Source organism: Charadrius vociferus, unplaced genomic scaffold, assembly GCF_000708025.1.
Source record: "Charadrius vociferus isolate BGI_N301 unplaced genomic scaffold, ASM70802v2 scaffold161, whole genome shotgun sequence".
Taxonomy (NCBI): domain Eukaryota; kingdom Metazoa; phylum Chordata; class Aves; order Charadriiformes; family Charadriidae; genus Charadrius; species Charadrius vociferus.
This window is the reverse complement of record NW_009646928.1, coordinates 6,489,623-6,508,758: the sequence shown is the minus strand read 5'-3', so window position 1 is coordinate 6,508,758 and position 19,136 is coordinate 6,489,623. Positions and strand designations below refer to the sequence as shown.

The 19,136-nt window shown below is 37.6% G+C and overlaps 1 protein-coding gene across 1 annotated transcript in view; it reads right to left on the bottom strand.

The window, feature by feature from the left end:
* Positions 1-19,136, bottom strand: part of KCNH7 (potassium voltage-gated channel, subfamily H (eag-related), member 7) — a 255,356-nt gene that overhangs the window by 66,744 nt on the left and 169,476 nt on the right. The window contains exons 5-6 of the mRNA XM_009894613.1: positions 17,980-18,000; positions 13,931-14,145 (exon numbers count right to left, since the gene is read on the bottom strand). Coding sequence (XP_009892915.1) covers positions 13,931-14,145; positions 17,980-18,000 — 236 coding nt within the window. The remainder of the gene's footprint in view (positions 1-13,930; positions 14,146-17,979; positions 18,001-19,136) is intronic.

The window sequence follows — 19,136 nt, the reverse complement described above, 5'->3', positions numbered from 1 at the left end:
AAGTGGTATATAGAATCTATTTGATTAGTGTTAAGTTATAATAAATGTCCAAAAAATTTCAGTGAAGTTGAATGTTAATGCTGTTTGGTGGTGTTAAAATTTAAGAAAAAGAAAAATTCTGAGACCCAGATATAACCTTTTAATATACATTGCCATAAAATTTGCTAATTTGATATTGGAAAGTCCACAAGGAACAGAGACTGACACAGATTTAAAAAGGTCTTGTGCACCTATGGGTGTAACACTGCTGCTGTGACTGTTCAAGTTATGTTGCTTGAATTGTTCTATCTCTGCCTTAGGTAGTTTAGTTACAATTCTATCTTTGAGGTTTTTGATATGGATTCACTGGTACAGGTGAATATTTTGCTGCCTGCATACCTGCTTTCTGGTGCTCTGATTCCTCTTTAATCTCCTGCACTGTAATGTGTACAATTTGTGTACCTGAAACTGCAAGCCTTTTCAGATAGAAAGACTGTTATCTCAAGCCTACCTCAAAACACCTGTTTCAAATTGCTTGTTTTCTCCAAGAGAGGAGAGAACTTTTGTGGGAAAGGCTTGTGGAAACAACACTGAGCAAGTAATATTTTGCCAATAGGGTTTTTTTGTGGCTCTTTACTGGCCCTTGGGCTGAAGTTTTAACTTCTAAGTCTTCTGTAGCTTCAACGTTAACGGCACTGTGATAGCAAGTTGCGTTTGAGCTGGAAAAGTAAGGTCTTCTAGAAGACACTTTAAAAAATGATACAAATATATGAATTAGAGTGTATAATTGTAAAAGGGGGTAGATATATAAGGATCAGCCTGAACAGCAGACAAGCTTTTACTTGATGTTTCTCCTGTGGATCACAAATTTGTATTTTAATATTTTTAGAATTAAAAATGGTCTCTCCGTATATCTTTCTCCTCCGTTCTCCATGTTTTCTATTTAGGGCTGTCATTATACTTATGAATGTGATGTTTAGATAAGCAATAATAATATTTTACATCATGTCATCTAAAAAATATGATGAAAGAGAGAACAAATTTAAGAATTGATCCCATGGCTGAAACCCACACCCACACAGTATATGTATCCCCCAGTGACATGACTCATCTGCATACAGTGATTGGGTTGATGCCTCGAAATTATAGTAACTGTACTGAACAGCTACTAGACTCTCACTAGTGCCTCCGCTTACTCTTTAAATGTAATGACAACCATGAACAGTGAAATCTCCAGACATTTAATAGTACATCAGAGATCTCAACCAATATCGCAATACAAAGCAAAGCAGTAGGCCTTATTATCAAGTAATTTGACCTTCCATGTGAAGAGAACTATTATTGCTCTTAAAGATTTACAAAGATCCCTCAAGAAATGTCGTCCAATTAGTCTCCATTTGATAGAGTAGCATCCTTCTTTGGTGATGATGAAAACTTCCAAATCCGACTTGGATTTGAGAGGACTGGGACATCCTGGGAGTGCTGAGCACTTTACAGGACTGAGGCCATGATGTGCCACATTTTCGTAAGACTATCAAATAATTAGGTAAATCTATTCAGCTAAAGATATTTAAATACTCAGTAATGCAAAATCTTCAAATTGTCAAAGAAAGTTATGCATGCCATGAAATTAAAGCAGTAGAACAGCCTTCTTCTCATGTTTGTTCAGTAAAATTGTGCAGGTTTAATGGAAAAATATAGTTCTGTGGATGTTAGTGTCAAACAAAATTGTTTCACCAAACTGGAATACATATAATAATTTAGAAAACTCACTATCTCTAACCTATCATTTATTTTCTCATGAAGATAGGTAGTAAAAGAGAGAAAGTATTTTTGTAATTCATTTTCCATCCATTATTTTCCATGAAAAAATTAAGAAATGGCTTATAGATCTTAAATCTCAGGAGCCTCTTCCTGCCAGTCAGTGTGTAATTACTTTCATATTAGTGGGTAACGCACCATCAGAGCAACACTTAGAAGCATAACGATTTGTCGAGTTTGCTTTACCGAACTTTAAATCTTAAATATGCGATATGGAGATTATTGAAGAAGGAGATATTAACAACTGACTATTTTTAGCAAATGTTAATGTCAGAATATGTATTAAAAATTGTGTAACCCTCTTCTTAAAAATTCACTATGAGGTGTTATTTCAGAAGACAGAAAACACTATCCTTCAAAACGCTCAGGAGTTTGTGAGTTATTTGTTGCTTTTCTGGCAACACTAAGCTGTTAAGAAGCATTTATATGTCTGACAACAAAACGTCAAGGGTCACATTTGTAATAAGGGCTTAAATTATCGCAGTGGGTTTTAGTCACATAAGAGATATTTTCTATCATTTGTTCATGGCATGACGACAAAACAAAGAACATTTTGTGCTTGTTGATGTTATCTTGTTTTCCTCACAATATTTATGAAAAATATATCTTTCATTATTATCCATTTAGACTGGTTTGCTAGCTGCCAAACATTTTGATGCAGCTAAAGAAGAGCATAAAAGCTGTAAGAATATCTGAAGTGCATGGAGTGAAAATGAAGCAGCTACATTCATAGTTTGGTTCTATGATTACTGTATTTACTGATGTAACGGTCAGGAGTAAAGGAGAAAAGAAGAAAAGACCCTATGAATACATTCATATTTAAGTTTAATCTTCAGTTTCATGGTAATTTTTTTTTCCATAGTCAGCAAAATAAGCAAACTTTAGTTTCTAGAAAATTTGCATTTTGTAATTAGACCCCTTAGTGTTTAAAACAGTGTGAACTGCAATTCAAACTTCTCTGGTAGGTGATGAAAAGCTTAATTTGGAAATGTCAGTCTCCCCTGTGGCTTTCCAGTACTTATACCTAATGAGCATATGCCAATCTGGTTCACTTAAAGGAGATGTTTAGTCTTAGTGTTCTGCCTAGGTATCTCTCTTCACACCACTTCTAGGAAACTTCAGTGGACTACCCAACCTTCTACCAAATTTGGTCAGTAACATTCAAATCAAAAAGCCATTTGGCAAGGGGAGATGGAATAGATTGCATACACATTTACATACAATGTGATGCTACAAATCATATTTCACTAGCAAATCCAACCTATAAAAGCATGATCCAGATTTCTAGAGCTATCCATTCAATTCATACTGATTAGGGAGAGAAAAAGGTTGGAGTTGTTACCATGGTGAACTGAGCAGACAAACTTGTCATTCCTCAGTCAGTAACTGTATCTTACATTAGACATTTTTCTTTTTTTCCAATGTAAAAATACATTTTGGTTTTGGGGAATTGTGGCAAGACATGGTAGGACCTTCATGATGATTCTTCACTAGCTATTCTGGTGCTCTAACAAAAATATTGTGATAGCACAGCATCAGTGAGCCAAAAATAACTCCTTGAGAAGCTCTACCTTGCCTGTGTTAAGCTAAATAAAGCTCATGTTCAGGAGAGACCAGGACCATTTATTTATGGATTTAACCAGGGAGATACGGGAATCTTTTTGATACTATGGCTGATCACATGAATGATTCCAGGCATCAAAAACTCAATCAGTGAAAAAAATGCCAAGGATAGAAGCCTGACTGTAACTTTAATGTTCTTAATGTTCTTTGTTTTCTAGATATATTGATGTATTTATCACACTGCGTAAAGTGCAGAATGGGTCATCCACTATTGCAGTTTCCTTAGCTTACATGATATTATAGGTGTAAAGAAGAGAGAAAATAGACAGTGTAATATATCTGGAAATTACTATCCTATACAAAATTTTTTTTCAAGCTTTGTTTGAAAACCTGGAAGGAGGGTGCATTCTGCATGCTATCCTAAAAAAATTAATCAAAATGAATTAGCTGGCCTCTAACAAGTTCTACAGGATGACCACGAACTGATTTCTTGCTCACTTCCAAACCCAGCAACTAACATCATTAGAGACTAAGCTGCAGCAAGGTGTTACTCTCCTTTGGTTATTGTCTTACATTGTTAACCCAACTACAAACCCAGCGAAACTAAACTTCTCCAAACAGAGCAGATTGGTACAGATGTGAGATCATACCATACAGCAGTTCTTTTGTTTCAAGAGAGTTGGTTTTTTTTGTAATTAATAGAATTCCTTTAGAAAGTGGAACATTTTCAAAGAAGGTGGATACTTAGATTAGGAAAAAAATGCAAAGCTGTGAGATAAAGAATAAAGAATTTTTCTTCCCATTTAATAAATGTTTCTCACTGATTATTCTGAACAGGCTGTCTGGAGCTGAACATACCTTCTCATGCCAGCTTCCAATATATTAAATGAAAAGTAGTTACTGCAATTTTCATATTAAAGACATGCAATGACTTAAAGTAAAATTGGCAATTCTTTTAATAAAAAACTTATGCTTGAAAATACACCTGAAATACCTTAAAGACAATTCCATCATGTGCTACAATGAAAGATTTATCCAACTGTCAAAGAAAAACAGACTTGTCTAAGATAAATCTAATACAAGGCCACCTTGATATCAGGAAGAAGAAATCCTTTGAGTTCTGTACGTACTATGAATATCAACTAAATATGCAAATTAGGTACTTTATTTCAGATAGATTTGCATTTTATTGTATATTTCTGCACTCTAGATGGCTTGAACTAGCCATTTTTAATAAATATATTCTAGATATTTTTGTTGCGCTATGCTCATTAATTTTATGTTCAGTATCACCTGTACCACCCATAAAGCTCAAATGCTTTGCCACTACATTTTGCCACACTGATTAGCACACTATTTCATGAACATAAGATTTGGGTTTCAATGACCCTTTGATTTTTGATTCATACAGCTGGTTCCTGATTTTTTCCTTACTGTGATTTTATTGATATTTCAGTATAATTTAAAGGCGTGTTTCTCCTTTTTTTGTTTGAAAAGCATTATCTCTGAACTATTCTGGGTACACACTTCTCTATTGATCCTGTTGCCAGTAACAAGCCGAAAGCATTATCCAAGTTCTAACACATAACAGATAAAAGATGAGAAGACCGACCTTCTCATTTCGCTTATTAATTTTGAGGGCATTCAGAATTCATCATACAACATACTGTGCTGACTGGGCTTAATGGTCTTTGCTTTTTCTTACCATTTCTAACACTGTGAATAAAATTCCAAACCCTGACCAGAAAATATTTTCCTCAGCTGCCAATACATCGAAACCGTCCAATCCACATGCCTCTCTCCTACACCCTGCCCCAGCCAAAAGAATAATAGCCTTGCTGCTGCTTCTCCTTTATATGCTTTAGCCTACCTGGTTTCTAACCAGTAGCAGAAGATAACTGCTTTATAATTATCACCATTTATATCATAACCTTACTAGGTGCAAATTGCAGGAACTTTCTGCTCTCACATTTAGTTTATTCATCAATTTCTCTCATTAGTGATGTGCGGGAACTTAACTATTTCAGTGAAAAAGTTCTTTCAAATTACTCACCAGTTTTTCACTTTGTGTATTAGCTAGTATTATGCTGAAAGGGAAACTCGTTACTTGCAAGAAATTAATATTAAATTGTTAGCTGAACATACCTGCATTTTTTTTGTCTGATGAAAATGACTCTTAATAGGGGTGAATATGTAATTTCAGGTAAATGCTAAATATTGCCTGCCTAGGTTATGGCATTTTGTGGCTAGATCCGACATTTGTACCACAGTGCATACCTGTGAGGTGTCTGGTGCTAGAGCAGAGATCAGAATCCGGACCGTTTGAGGGTAAGGGCACTCATACAGGGAGGCAGGGAGTCCCTGCTGCCCAAGGTTATTTCTGTGGATTTTTTAACAGATGGTCATTTACGTAAGATAAGTAACAGACAAATTACTCTGGGACTACAACCCAGGACTGCCTCGTTCTAACTGAGTACCCTAAATGTTAGCTACACCAGTAATGTTCCTTGTAAAATGCCAGCTTTCTGGCCCATGAGATCCACAGCTTTCTGCCCTCTTACCTCCCTCTTTCTTCACACCAGCTGCTATTGCAGTCTATCGCTGGGTGATTTTCTCTGGGAAAATATACGCTCATGCTGACCTAAACATAGAAACCATTTCCTGAGTTAACGTGGTAATCACCTGACTCTGATCAAAAATGCTGTTTTGAGTAGGAGGTTGGGCTAGATGGCCTCTAGAGGTCTCCTCCACACTACGTTTTTGTACGGTTTTAAGATTACGTGAAAGAGAGGCTGTGATTCCTTTCATGGATATTTTCATAGAATCATAGAATGGTTTAGGTTGGAATGGACCTTAAAGATCATTTAGTTCGAACCCCCTGCCATGGGCAAGGACACCTTCCATTCGACCTGGTTGCTCAGAGCCCTATCCAACCTGGCCTTGAACACTTCCAGGGATGGGGCATCTACAACTTCCCTGGGCAACCTGTTCCAGTGCCTCACCGCCCTCACAGTGAAAAAATTTCTTCCTGATATCTACTCTAAATCTCCCTTCTTCCAGTTTGAAGCCATTACCCCTTATCCTATCACTACATGCCCCTGTAAAAAGTCCCTCTCCAGCTCTCCTTTAGGCACCCTTCAGACACCGGAAAACTGCTAAAAGGTCTCCCTGGAGTCTTACCCAGGCTGAACAACCCCAACTCTCTCAGTCTGTCTTCATAGCAGATGTGTTCCAACCCTATGATCATCTTTGTGCCCCTCCTCTGGACCTGCTCCAACAGGTCCATGTCCTTATATTGGGTGCTCCAGAGCTGGATGCAGTACTCCAGGTGGGGTCTCACGAGAGTGGAGTAGAAGGGGAGAATCACGTCCCTCGACCTGCTGGCCACGCTTCTTTTGATGCAGCCCAGGATGCGGTTGGCCTTCTGGGCTGCCAGTGCACACTGCCAGCTTATGTTGAGCTTTTCATCCAACAACACCCTCAAGTCCCTCTCCTCAGGGTTGCTCTTGATCCATTCTCCACCTAGCCTGTGTCTGTGCATGGGATTGCCCTGAACCACGTACAGGACCTTGCCCTTGGCCTTGTTGAACTTCATGAGGTTGGTATGGGCTCACCTCTCAAGCTTGTCAAGGTCCCTCTGGATGGCATCCCTTCCCTCCAGCATGTCGACTGCTCCACATGGCTTTGTCTCATTGGCAAACTTGCTGAGGGTACACTCAATCCCAACATCTATATCGCCAACAAAGATGTTAAATAGTACTGGCCCCAGTACTGACCCCTGAGGAACACTACGTGTCACTGGTTTCCATTTGGACATCGAGCCGTTGACTGCAACGCTTCGAGTGCAGCCATCCTGCCTGTTCCTTATCCACCGAGTTGTCCATCCATCAAATCCATGTCTCTCCAATTTAGAGACCAGGATGTTGTGCGGGACATTGTCAAATGCTTTGCACAAGTCCAGGTAGATAACATCTGTTGCTCTCCTGTTATCCACCAACAGTGTATTCCTGTTGTAGAAGGCCACCAAATTTGTCAGGCACGATTTGCCCTTAGTGAAGCCGTGTTGGCTGTCACCAATCACTTCCTTAGTTTTAAGGCAACTCTAACTGCATATGTGAAAGGTATTATTTCAGACTGTGCATACCAAGTGGATCAGAAGACTCTGACAGTTCTCTGGATCTCAGTGGGGCTTGACAGGGGCTAAGCAGGGGGTTTACTTCTTGCAGTTCATGGTGGGACAGTTCTGGTGGGTGTCAAAACCGTCGATTTCAACTGAGTAACCCTCCAAGTTTAGAAATTTCCAAGGTCAGTCCACCATGAAGCAAGAGTTTGGGGGTTTAGAGCTCTAGTCTAGAGAAATGAGGTTTGCCCAAGTGCTGCCTACACCTTGGTTTTGATCAGTTTTATTTGCTTTGTAGGGCTTTAGTTCACCCTCAACATATTCATCAAATTCATTATTTTCAGAACAAACTACAATGCAGTAAAGAAAGCCCATGTCCACCTATTTTCCTCCATTTATTAGCATCAAAAGAAGAATGTTGCTTTGGAAAATGATCTAGTATTAAAAAACCCATATGCTCCATTTCATGTTAGCATCACAGAACAGATCACTGAATATTTGATTCAAGGGAGTAACAAGAAAGAGATTACACAAAACATTGATTACTTGAAAGTGTAATTCATAAAAGATGCTGGATACTTTTCCCCAACTCTGCAAAATCAGGCAATCCCTTTTTCAGAAGAGCAGATCTTGGGGGAAGGACATGGACTAATTAAGGATGCATCCAGGTTACATGTTTCAAAGCAGCTGGGCTTTCCGACTGCTCCATTTCTACCATATGTTGTGAAATCTTCTCAAAACACTGCAGCAGTTCGGATGCCTTAACCTATTCAGCTGTCACAAAGAGAAGAGGCTCTACTGGAAGAAAGGACTAATTTATCTTTCACAATTGATGTAAATCTGTAAATATATTGGCTATTTTATTACTTGATGCAATAGCAAGTAATTCCAATGAAAATGCTATGTTTCCTTCTGAAACTGATCAAAACATGGCTTTATTTTCTGCTTCCATGCACTTTGTATAGCTACTTGCTCTGGTGCAAAAGAGCCTACTCTCCAGTTTTGGTGGTATCTTTGCCCAGGTATAAATGACCACTCTGAAACTAGATTATTTTTATTGGTTTTGACATCACCATCATGTTCTCTGCATTACTTCTTCTCACACACAAAGTGTCACACCTTCTAAATGACAATGAAATACACACTTTTATACTATTTCTATAAGTACATCTATAGTAATTATGAAGCCTAATTATATAATGACAATAAAAGATGAAATCTTATTGCATGAAGGTGTTAAGTATGATTGTAAATAAAGGGAATAATTCCTATATAACCTATGTCAATTGATCATTGAGAACTGAAATAGCAAATAATAGAAAAAAGACAATTCTCACTTTAGCAGAAACCAATAATTTAAACTTTCCATACATTAACTAGGGAATGCTGGCTCTGCTTACCTCCAATTTCATTATTATATGTATGTCTTGCTGTGTAAGTGGAAGACATATCAAAATTTTTTCTCCTTAATTCAGAATTTTCTGCTTTATGTCAGCTTGCATTGCAAAATGAACTGCCTTGAAATGTTGTTTGTGTGTGAATTATTGCATGATGTTGTAAACAGCGCAGTGTGTCAGCTGAATCAGACTGCTGAAAATGTATAGATCAATAATTTGGTTTATTTTTAGGTCTTATATTGCCCTTCCTTGTCCTAGATGCTGCTAGTCTTCTTTTAGCCTGAAAACCTGAAGGTCAGTTTGAAGTCATGATCATATAATAGTTCTTTTTATACCAACAGCTGGGACTGGCCTTGGGGGATATTATTACTTATTTCTTAATCTTTGGGGGCTGAGAGAATAGAGTCTGGCCAGATTACAACAACATGCAGTGAAACTACAAGGTCTATCACTTCATATGCGACCCCGTTCACTGAGAGCTTCACTTTCGGAAGATCTGTGGCTGTTCAGCAGCTCTGCAAATCAGATTGCAATCTTCCGATAAATCGTGTAGCCTGTCAAGGTATATATTTATCATTTGATCAGGCCTATAACCAGTTTGGGTATATATATTTCCTACAGGTGGGTGGATGATGAAACTCTTATGAAAAGTGTTATTTACAAGAAGTTTAAAGATCATAGAGTTTTACCTTCCTGTAAGTCAGTTATTGAGACAAGTCGTAAACAAGAGATACATATGGGGTCTTTCAATCACATGCTATATCTCAATAGACTGATGAAGTTCAAAGGGATCAATAATCCCTAAACATTAACGCTCAGGGGCTACAAAACAGTTTTTCTTAAACAACACAATAAGGAGACCAGTAATTTATAAGTTTATTAACTGGGCTAGCTATTGTTTTTGCCAGTGTTAATTTATGGGTATTCAGGAATTCTCTCTTTTCTTTGAAAATAAGCAAAGGTACTGTCTATTCTAATCTTCATGATGCTCTGAGTCTGTTCACAACACAGTTCACATCTTTGAGCCATCTGTCAATAGGAACTGGATGTGTAAGAAGATTTAAAATAAACCAGTATTTAAACAAGAGATAAAATTGTTTACTATTGCACCTCTCCGCGTTGTAATTTTAAGGCCATAAGTCCCCCGTATGAATTCATCAAAAATGTTAAGGGTCAGATGTCAAATTTTTGCCCCACCGCTTTCTTTAATAAAAGTCTACTTTTTGTGCCCCTGGGAAGACTTTTGTCTTTCTAACAGTCAGTGTGAGGACCCCAACTGAACCTGTCAGTGCAAAAGAGGGCAGAAATTGGACAGCCCCCCTGAAGAGACTGTCAAAAAAAAAGAATAATGGAAAAAAGTAAGTTGAGACTCTTCTAGAAGAGAGTCTAGTTTAACACCTCTGGAAATTATAATGTGAAACATTAAAAAAAAAGTGTAGTAATGTGGAATGGAAATGTAAATTTAATTTTAGTGACAAATATCTACATTGGGGTATGACAATGCCAATTTTTCAATAAGGGGTATCTGGCAGCTACGACTGGGCTATTCCTTTGAGTAAAAGTCAATGTTATGCAGAAACATGCATCCAGAAGGTGTTATGCTTCTCTGCCTTACAGAAGAAGTTTTTATCACCGAAGACCGAGGTGAAGGGCCAAGAGATTGGAGTATTTACTTATTCAGGACCATTACACATGCAGCACTTCACTGCAAGCTGTATCTTAAGCCAATTTTCATCTCTACATAATGTCATGAACACTTCTGTTAAGCAGTAAGACAATATTGGAAGGGTCTTCGCAATAGAATTTATAACCTCGCTCTTTTTGAAGAGATTCATTTATTTATATTACTTAAAAGGTAAGATGCTGAGGATTTTACTTATTTAGTTATTAAATTCTGTACTGAAATCTTGTTTTCTCCACCTGCATTTCAAAGTTGATATTTTTCAATGAAAGTATCAACCACTGTTCCACAACATATTCTGTTCTTTCTGCAATGATTTTCTAAACTTTATTCTCCCATCTGCTCCTAATTTATTCCACTAAAATCTTACCGCTTAAGTATCTCACTTGTCTTTAAATGCTTTCTGAAAGTGTATTACTTCCTCTAAGCACAATGGCCATGACTCTTTTATTTATTTTATTCATTATTCTTCCTCTACCTTGTGAAGGTAGGTATGTGCCACCCCCTCCTTTTTCACTGTCTTCACTGCCTGAATTACTTCTCCAGCTTGTGGATATGATAGAAGTCATGCAGCTGTTATCGCTGGAAAGAAGAACTTGTTTCCCGTGATGCTGATACTTGGTTTGATATTATTGATGCATGAGCAAGAATCCAGAGTGCAGTGATGCAACCGTGAGGTTCACTGATACCTTAGTGTGTTGCATACCAGAGTCCATATCTCTATATTTTGAGTTGCACAGTGAGAGGAGCCACAGTAGCGGAAATGTCAGGTTATAGCAGCAGGACCAAATTTCTCAGCAAAGCTGAGGAAAGGAAAGGGAGAGAGATACACAATAAGGAGTACAAAGAGAGAGATGGATGGATGTTTGAATGGTGCAATATGTGACTGGAAGTGGCTTTCAGCGTCACTAAATCCTTCAATCCCAGAAAAGCACATCGTGTTATCTGTCCCTTTTCTACATTTCTCAGGCTCTGCCTAATGACATTTGGAATTCTTGCCCTAATTTCCTTTATTAGAAGACTATTTCAGAATGCCATTACTCTGATTAAGGGTGACCTTTTAACTTACCATGGCCATTTTATACTCATTTGCTCTTTTAACGATATTGTCCCATAGATTAAATAGGTCATATTGCCCTCTACATTTTTGATGCTGTTTCACAGATTTACATATCAGAGGACTGTGCCAGCATAAGCATATCTTAATTATCTCATTTGATGTTTCTGCCATATTCTATTCTCAAGACTCTGTTCAAACCTTCCAAAACACTTTTGTACTGTTCTACAGATTCAAAATGGATCTATGGGCTTATGAAAAGTTTTACAAAAAAATTTACAGGCAGACATGCAGCAGAACCTTTGAAATGCTGATTCTTATAAAACATATTGAAATCACTGGGGATTAGAAACATAAACAGGACTAAAACTAACCATTTTCATCTTCTAAATGTTTATTTCTGATCTAATTCATGAATAACTAGCTCACTAGATCTTTGACTATCGAATTCAGTAGACCTACATTTATTTATAACTCTTAGGATTTTCTCCTTGTACCTGATCCTAGAGTTTAGGCTGCAGAAGCAACTAAAAACGTTGATAACTGAATATAATAAGAGAAAAAGGAACAGCTTCAGGGAATTCTTTCCGATTATGATGAATAGTATATTATCAAAGTTTGCTACACAAATTGTACTCTGCACATTGGTTGATATAGTTCTAGGAAAGGACATAAACCAATGTCAAATTAAATTGGAAGTCTTTTGTGAAGTGTGAAGATTTTATAGAGCATTTCAAATTTAATTTTGAATTTAGTTAGTATCAATGTTCCTGGAAGGTCTAGCTGATCCAAGCAATTTCTGTTGGACCTTTTCATAATATCTAAGTTGTTTGGAGTATAAACATAGATTTTTAAAAATTTTTTTATTTTTCCCCATAACAGTGTCATTAGTATGTAGCAACTTGGCACTCTGTCACTAATTAGCCAGTCAAAATTTTGAAAAAAAAAACCCACCCCAAACAATCAAGCTTGACTTATTCTTACATAACTTATAAAAATTAGTCTTTTTAATGTAACTTGACTTTTTTCCATATTACCTGTGAAAATATCTCCATATATAACTACTATGAATAATTTAAAATGTATCAAAATGGATCCAGAAAAGATTCAATCTTTGACAACTGACCAGGGAAGAAAGTACAGTGGTTGCAGATTCAAGTTAGCTATCAAACACAAAATATTTGAAAGATAAAAATCCAATTACTTTTTAGGCACTAACTGATGTCAAGACAGAATGAATAGAACTTTTATCTCTATTTTTCTAGGAGGGTGTACAATACATTCCTTTATATATCCGTCAAAGGGAGTAGGAGCATGGACAATATCCGGCATAGAACCAATGTAGAGAAGCCGCAGCCTGGTCTATGGAAGGCAGGTCGGCAGTAAGTTAAAAGCTACTCTTGGCAAGATCTTCCTTATGGAATCTCTATCTGCATTCTAATACAAAGCACTTCTAACCTCTTTCAGTCTGTCAGTGAACGCGCATTTAAAGGCTGACCCTCTGCTTACTAAGACTATAAAAGTTATGTGGGATACTGTCATGTATTAATATTTTTTTTCAGAATATTGCACATTGGTAGCATGTTCTTGCCAATCTCCATATGACATTATAACACAAACGTAATAATGATACTGAATTTAGCTAAAAACTTCTGTTGCCTTGAAAGGACACTGTATCTGTCTTAGAGTGAAGAAATATGCCATCTTTAATTGTTTTCAGTTTTGTTTCAATTATATACCTCATTGCCAATTATGACAGAATATATCATGCATCCAGTCCAAAGGTATCTCCTTTTAATTTAAACAGCCTTTTTGATATAAACATATGGAAAAGATATCCAACAGGAAAGAGCACTATGAAAAGCCAAAGAGCTGAAACAGAAATTACAAGACCTAACTTGTAATTGTAATTGTAACCAGTGGCACAATCACCTATCATTTTTATCATGTTGTGCCTTGCACAAATTAGCACCTCATAAAGCTGAGAAAAAGAAAAAAGAATTAAACTAACATTTACGACTGACAGGAATCACTGAAATCAGTGGATTTATTTGGGGCACTTGGTGTATACTACAGCTTTTTTCCATTGAAAAATAGAAAGCGGAAAAGTTTTGTTTGTTTGCAGTATCATCTAATGTTGTAAACTACCTCATGCGCAATTGAATTGGAGGTAAAGCAAGCAATGGCTCAAACCATTCAAATTGCCTTGGAGATATCCACATCATTCATGAAAAGAGTAACAATCTATTGAATACACTGACAACTGGCTCCACAAAACTGAAATGGAGCTAAAATAATGGGTATTACCTTACCTGGGTAACTTTCTCTGTTACATTGTGCGTTCGGTCTTTCACCTTAGGTGCAATAATTGCTTTCTCCGAAGAAGGAGGAGATGAAGATTTTTTTTCACTTTTGATATCTGAAAAGTTCAGTGTGAGTTGAGGAATTTTGTTGATTGTACTGTATTTGTTGAGATTTGAATCCGATGTGGATCCCAACAGACTTGACTTGATATGATTAAAAGGCCCTGAAAAATCAGAACACATATTTAGTATTTGACAAATGTAGAGAAATAAGTTATCTTTAATGTTTAAGTGGGATATGTTAAAAGGGTAGTTAAAAACCATATTTGCCTACACTACTTGTTAATAGTAAAAATAATCTACATTTAAAAAATAACTCTATTGCTAAAGAGAATCAAATCTAGTATTGAATATAAATATGAAATTTCCTTTACATATAGCCCCCAATATTTTTTATAAAGTCAATGGATTGCAAAGTACATAATGCATCCATCCTTACTTGTTTTCATGTTACTGGGTATGCTGGTCTGATCTACTGTAATTCTGGATGAATATAAAGACTATATTCTCATTTGTTTATAAAAGCGGAAACAGGACACATGGTTATACAAGGATATCTGGACTGAGCAAAGGCTCTATTACAACATCTGTACGGTTGCTCAGGTTTACATGATTGATAGTTAAAAAACACCTTTTGGTAAACTGGAGAATTGAGTAGACCCCTGCTCTACCCCTGTTGACTCATCAAGTAACTCCGTACTTAAACAGTGGACATATTAACCTAACATTGTCCAAAAAGAGTTTAATTTTGGAGTATCATAAACTCACAACATTTATTTCTTCAATTGTCATTACCAATAAAATATTGAAAACAACAGGGATAACCATATGTAAAATATTAATGGAGTATTTAAGATACTCTTAGACATCTTATACTACTTTAGTGCATCATGACAGATAAAAAATATGGAGTTTGTATACTTCATGAGGTACATATCCATTATAATTATTATTTTCAATATTTGACAGAGTTCTTTGTACAAGAAAGCAATATAACTGATCACTATATTGTTTTGTACTGTCATCATAAAGTTGGTCCAGAAGCCAAAAATATTCACAGTAAGAAAAATTTGCTTTTGCAAATTATACTGGAAAAAAGAAGTATAAAGATGTTTAGACAGCAAGAGCAAGATCTCATTATGGATTTAAGAAAAAATCCAGGTCTTGCAGTTAGTAGCACTGTATCTAAAGTGTGGGATCAAAAGGTATTTCTCAGATCCACATGAGACACTTACTGCATCCTAATTCTATTATGGGCAACAATGTGATGTTTTTTCTTCTACTGTTTTGGAGGGATTTTGTCTTCCTGGCAGGGAAACAAGAACAAGTGCTATGATTCAGGAACAGCCAATGGGACAGGATTAGGCCTGTGGGGTAAATTGCAGAGTCAACAGTAGAGCAGCTGGATTGTATTTGCAATGTGTGAACGAGTGAAATTCAAAGCAACCAGCTGCCTGGAGATAGCTGTGGGGAAATGCTTCAGGCAGTGCTGAATTCTATTTTTTTTTCTTTTTTGGCGATTCTGTGAATTTTTTTTTTTTTTTTGGTAAAGTTCTTTAAGTGGGGGCTGGTCTTCCCTCACACCTGGCTTAGAATGCGTGCTGAAGAACTGGACTTTTAATTTGCTTTCTTAACTTAAAAGGATTTATACACATGCTTCCTACTTCCTAAATTCATGTTAATTATATGTTAATCTGGGCCAGAGATAGAAATCCTCTATTATTCCATTTCAATTTGTGCAAAAAGGAATTCAGGATGACAGGGGAGGGCACCATGCTGCAGACTAACAGTTCAGGTGCTCTCCTGGGAGAGAGCATTCAGGTGGTTCTGCTCTCAAGACTTTCTGTATTTTGTCCAAAGATCATTTGACGTAAGATAAACAAAAAATTGTGGATGAGTGCTCTAACCACTAAATTACAAAATCAGACCTTTTCTCCTTAGACCAATGAACCTAGTATGTTCTTTGTGGAACAGCTTCACTGGAAAAAGGAAGAAAGCATTACCTTTCTCCTACAAGGAATGCTAAAAAGCTTGGTGAGGTCACTACCAAGGAACTGGAATATTGTGTTTGAATATCTTCTAGTCCAGATAGAACCTAAATCTATCTTTCACATTGTCTTCATGAGTAGAGTATTAAAAAGTGGTGTTTAAAATCAGGGCTCACAATCTCCTCACAAATCAGTGGAGTGGCTAATCTGGCTGGCATCTGCTACATAAGCATGATCAGACTGCTGTTTTTCATCTCTACCTCCCTACATAGTTGTAGCAATTAATACTTTTTGAATATTGAGTAGACTTAGACATGAGTGGGCTCTCAAGTTGGGGCCATTTTTCAGGTGAACAAGGTTATTGATACTAAAGGTAAAAGGAAACTAAGGGAGTTTAAGTAAATCCATGGTTAGATAATAGGTAAGATTTTTTCTTTGTAGTAACTCTATAGATGCTTAAATTGCATTGAAGTTTTTCTTTCTGGGATTTAAATCTTTTATTTCTTCTGTTCCAATGGGAATTATTTTCTTCATCGCTACCTAAGACTCATGCCCTAGCATGTGATACTAGACTTGTTTGCACATGAGAATAAAACCTTCCTTTTTTAATCCACCTTCTTTGCCTTTAGAAAGTGGTGAAAGTTATATATGTACCTCATTGATAATGGTAATTAATTGAAAGACATCACTAGCTTAAGCACAGCCCAGGCTGGCAGCAACTGAGCTGATACTTGACAGCTGGTGAACCTTTGCTATAATCTCATAGCAGGAAGCAGAAAAAGAGGGCCATAACAAATCACAATCACAATTGACAGTAATCAGCACCCTGATTGACAGTTTCAGCAGAGTGGCCAAGAATTGAATAAGCAGGGAGAATGACATGCTTCTACCTACCCTACAAAGGAGATTCTTTAAGGTTAAGTTTGAGCTCCCCTTTTTATGGTAGGATTCCATTGTCTCTTGCTTACGCAATGCATTCAGAAATGATTTCACTCTCCTGAGCTGTCAATCCATCATCTTTCACCAGCAGTAAACACATTTATAAAAGTTGTTTTACAGTACAGAGACTGCACTTTTCCCCCCAAGATTTTGCCAACATATACATGAAGAAAACGCAATGATTTTGTACTCCACGAAGTCGCTTTACAGAATCTAGGTCATGCACTGCATGCAGTTCAGAGAGGAGACTTTACCAGGTACGCACACTTTTTGCATCATGCATGAAGTCACAAACCAGTTTTTAGACATAGCTACAAATACTGCAATTAAACCGAACACTTTAGTAATTGTTTTCTAGAAATGGAGGAAGTCACTTAAGAATTATGTTCAAATTGCTTCTAAAAGATGTAGCTCAGTGCTGGTGAATAGAAACAATTTTGTACTGCACTAAATATTATTTAAACATGAAATTGGCAATGAAGTTCATGCATGCACATTTTAATACTACAGGAAGCTTGAAACCATACCCCCTGCCATCCAGGAACGTGAAACTAGTTTCAAGGAGACAAAAGAGGAATAAGTGAAGATACTTCCATAAGGCTCCTGATTACCAATTATTTTAATTTTTATTTTTAGAAAGTTAACTGGAAACTAAGCACTGTATGACAATAGATTGTTTGTTAGTGCCCCCCCCGAACAGACATCCTTTCACAGGTAAAACTCCTGGTAGCTTCAATAGAAGTTTTGCCTGCTTAAGAACAACAGCACTGAGTTAAATAACTATGATATGTTCTATCTCCCTCCCTTCCTTTTTTGAAATAACAGATAATTAAGTCAAATGACTGTTTAACTATGCCTTCACTTTTTCCAGGGATTGGTAGTTAGTGCTTTGAGACAATAGTTAAGGGAAAAACGACGTGTTTAAAAATGTAATCTAAATAATGCACCTGGCCCTAGAGAGGTCATCATGAGAATGTTGCATTTGAACATTTCATACAGCAGGCAAAGTAACATGCCAAAAAGTGTGGCTGTTTGATACACTGGAAGGTACAGTCTAGATGTATACTTTACCTTTGACATTGCGACCATTGTCTGGTTTTCAGCATAATAAAAGTGAAGAAAAAGAGAGAAAAAGACAACTAAAATCTACATCAGAAAAAGCAGAAAACATTGCTTCAAAATAGGTATGTGATTTGAATTGAAATATTTTTGTACCTCCTTGATTATACTATGTAGACTTTTAGTCTTGATGAAGTCACTTTAACAATTGAGAGATAATCTGTAAAACTGTTCGGAGTAGAACAGCAGGTGGTAGGACTGGCTCTAGCTAACTTGCCTGAACAGTAACACAACACAATTGTTTCTCCACAAGGCCAGTGCTGGGTTGGAGGTCAAAAGTGCTAACCCATGAAGTGATAATTAGTCACAGGTAATTAAGTGAGGCCAAGCACCCTCAGCTGTGGGTGGTGTTGCAGGCTGTCCGGCAGTATGGGGTATGAGGCTACAAAGGTGGCCCTACACAGAGCCCCAGGCCCTGCACCTGCCCGCAACTCATAGGAGGGCAAGTTTTTACCATGGTGGCAAGCTGAGCAGTGCTTTTCTGCATAAATACTGGAGAAACACTGAGGAGGAAGATATACCTTCAACCTTTCTTCAGCTCTTAGGTGCCTTTCCGCAAGGTAACAGTGGCAAAGCTCCCTGTCCTCACAGGCACACCCAGCTCTCATGAGATCAAAGCTCTTTAAGGAGAATATTATTATTGCTGTTATTATTTAATTTAATACTACTTTAAAGAAGCCACACAGGTGGATAGGTAGACGCCACCCCTATTCATGGGCGTACAACATGACCCACGGGCTGCCCTCCCTTTATGTCGTGCCCCCTGCCCGCCTGGGGCAGCTCGGGGGGTCTGAGGGCCGGCACGGAGTGAGGGGCCAGGTGCAGGCTGCAGGCCTTCCCCTGTGCACCACCAGCCGCCGTGACCAGCTTACAAAGGTGCATGGGGCTCAAGCTGACATTCACCTGCTGTTGTCCCCTGCTGACAGGCCGCCTCTAAGGGCTGAGGTGGCCGTGGCCCCGCTTCAGCCCTGCTCCGGAGAAAGGCTATGGCCTCCTCCTGTGAGGGACTCAGAGGTGGTGCTGGGCCTTGTCTGTGGTGTCATGTCACACCTGCTGCCTCTCTGGCTTTTCATCAGCTTCCTGAGGACTGGGGAGCACAGGACATCGAG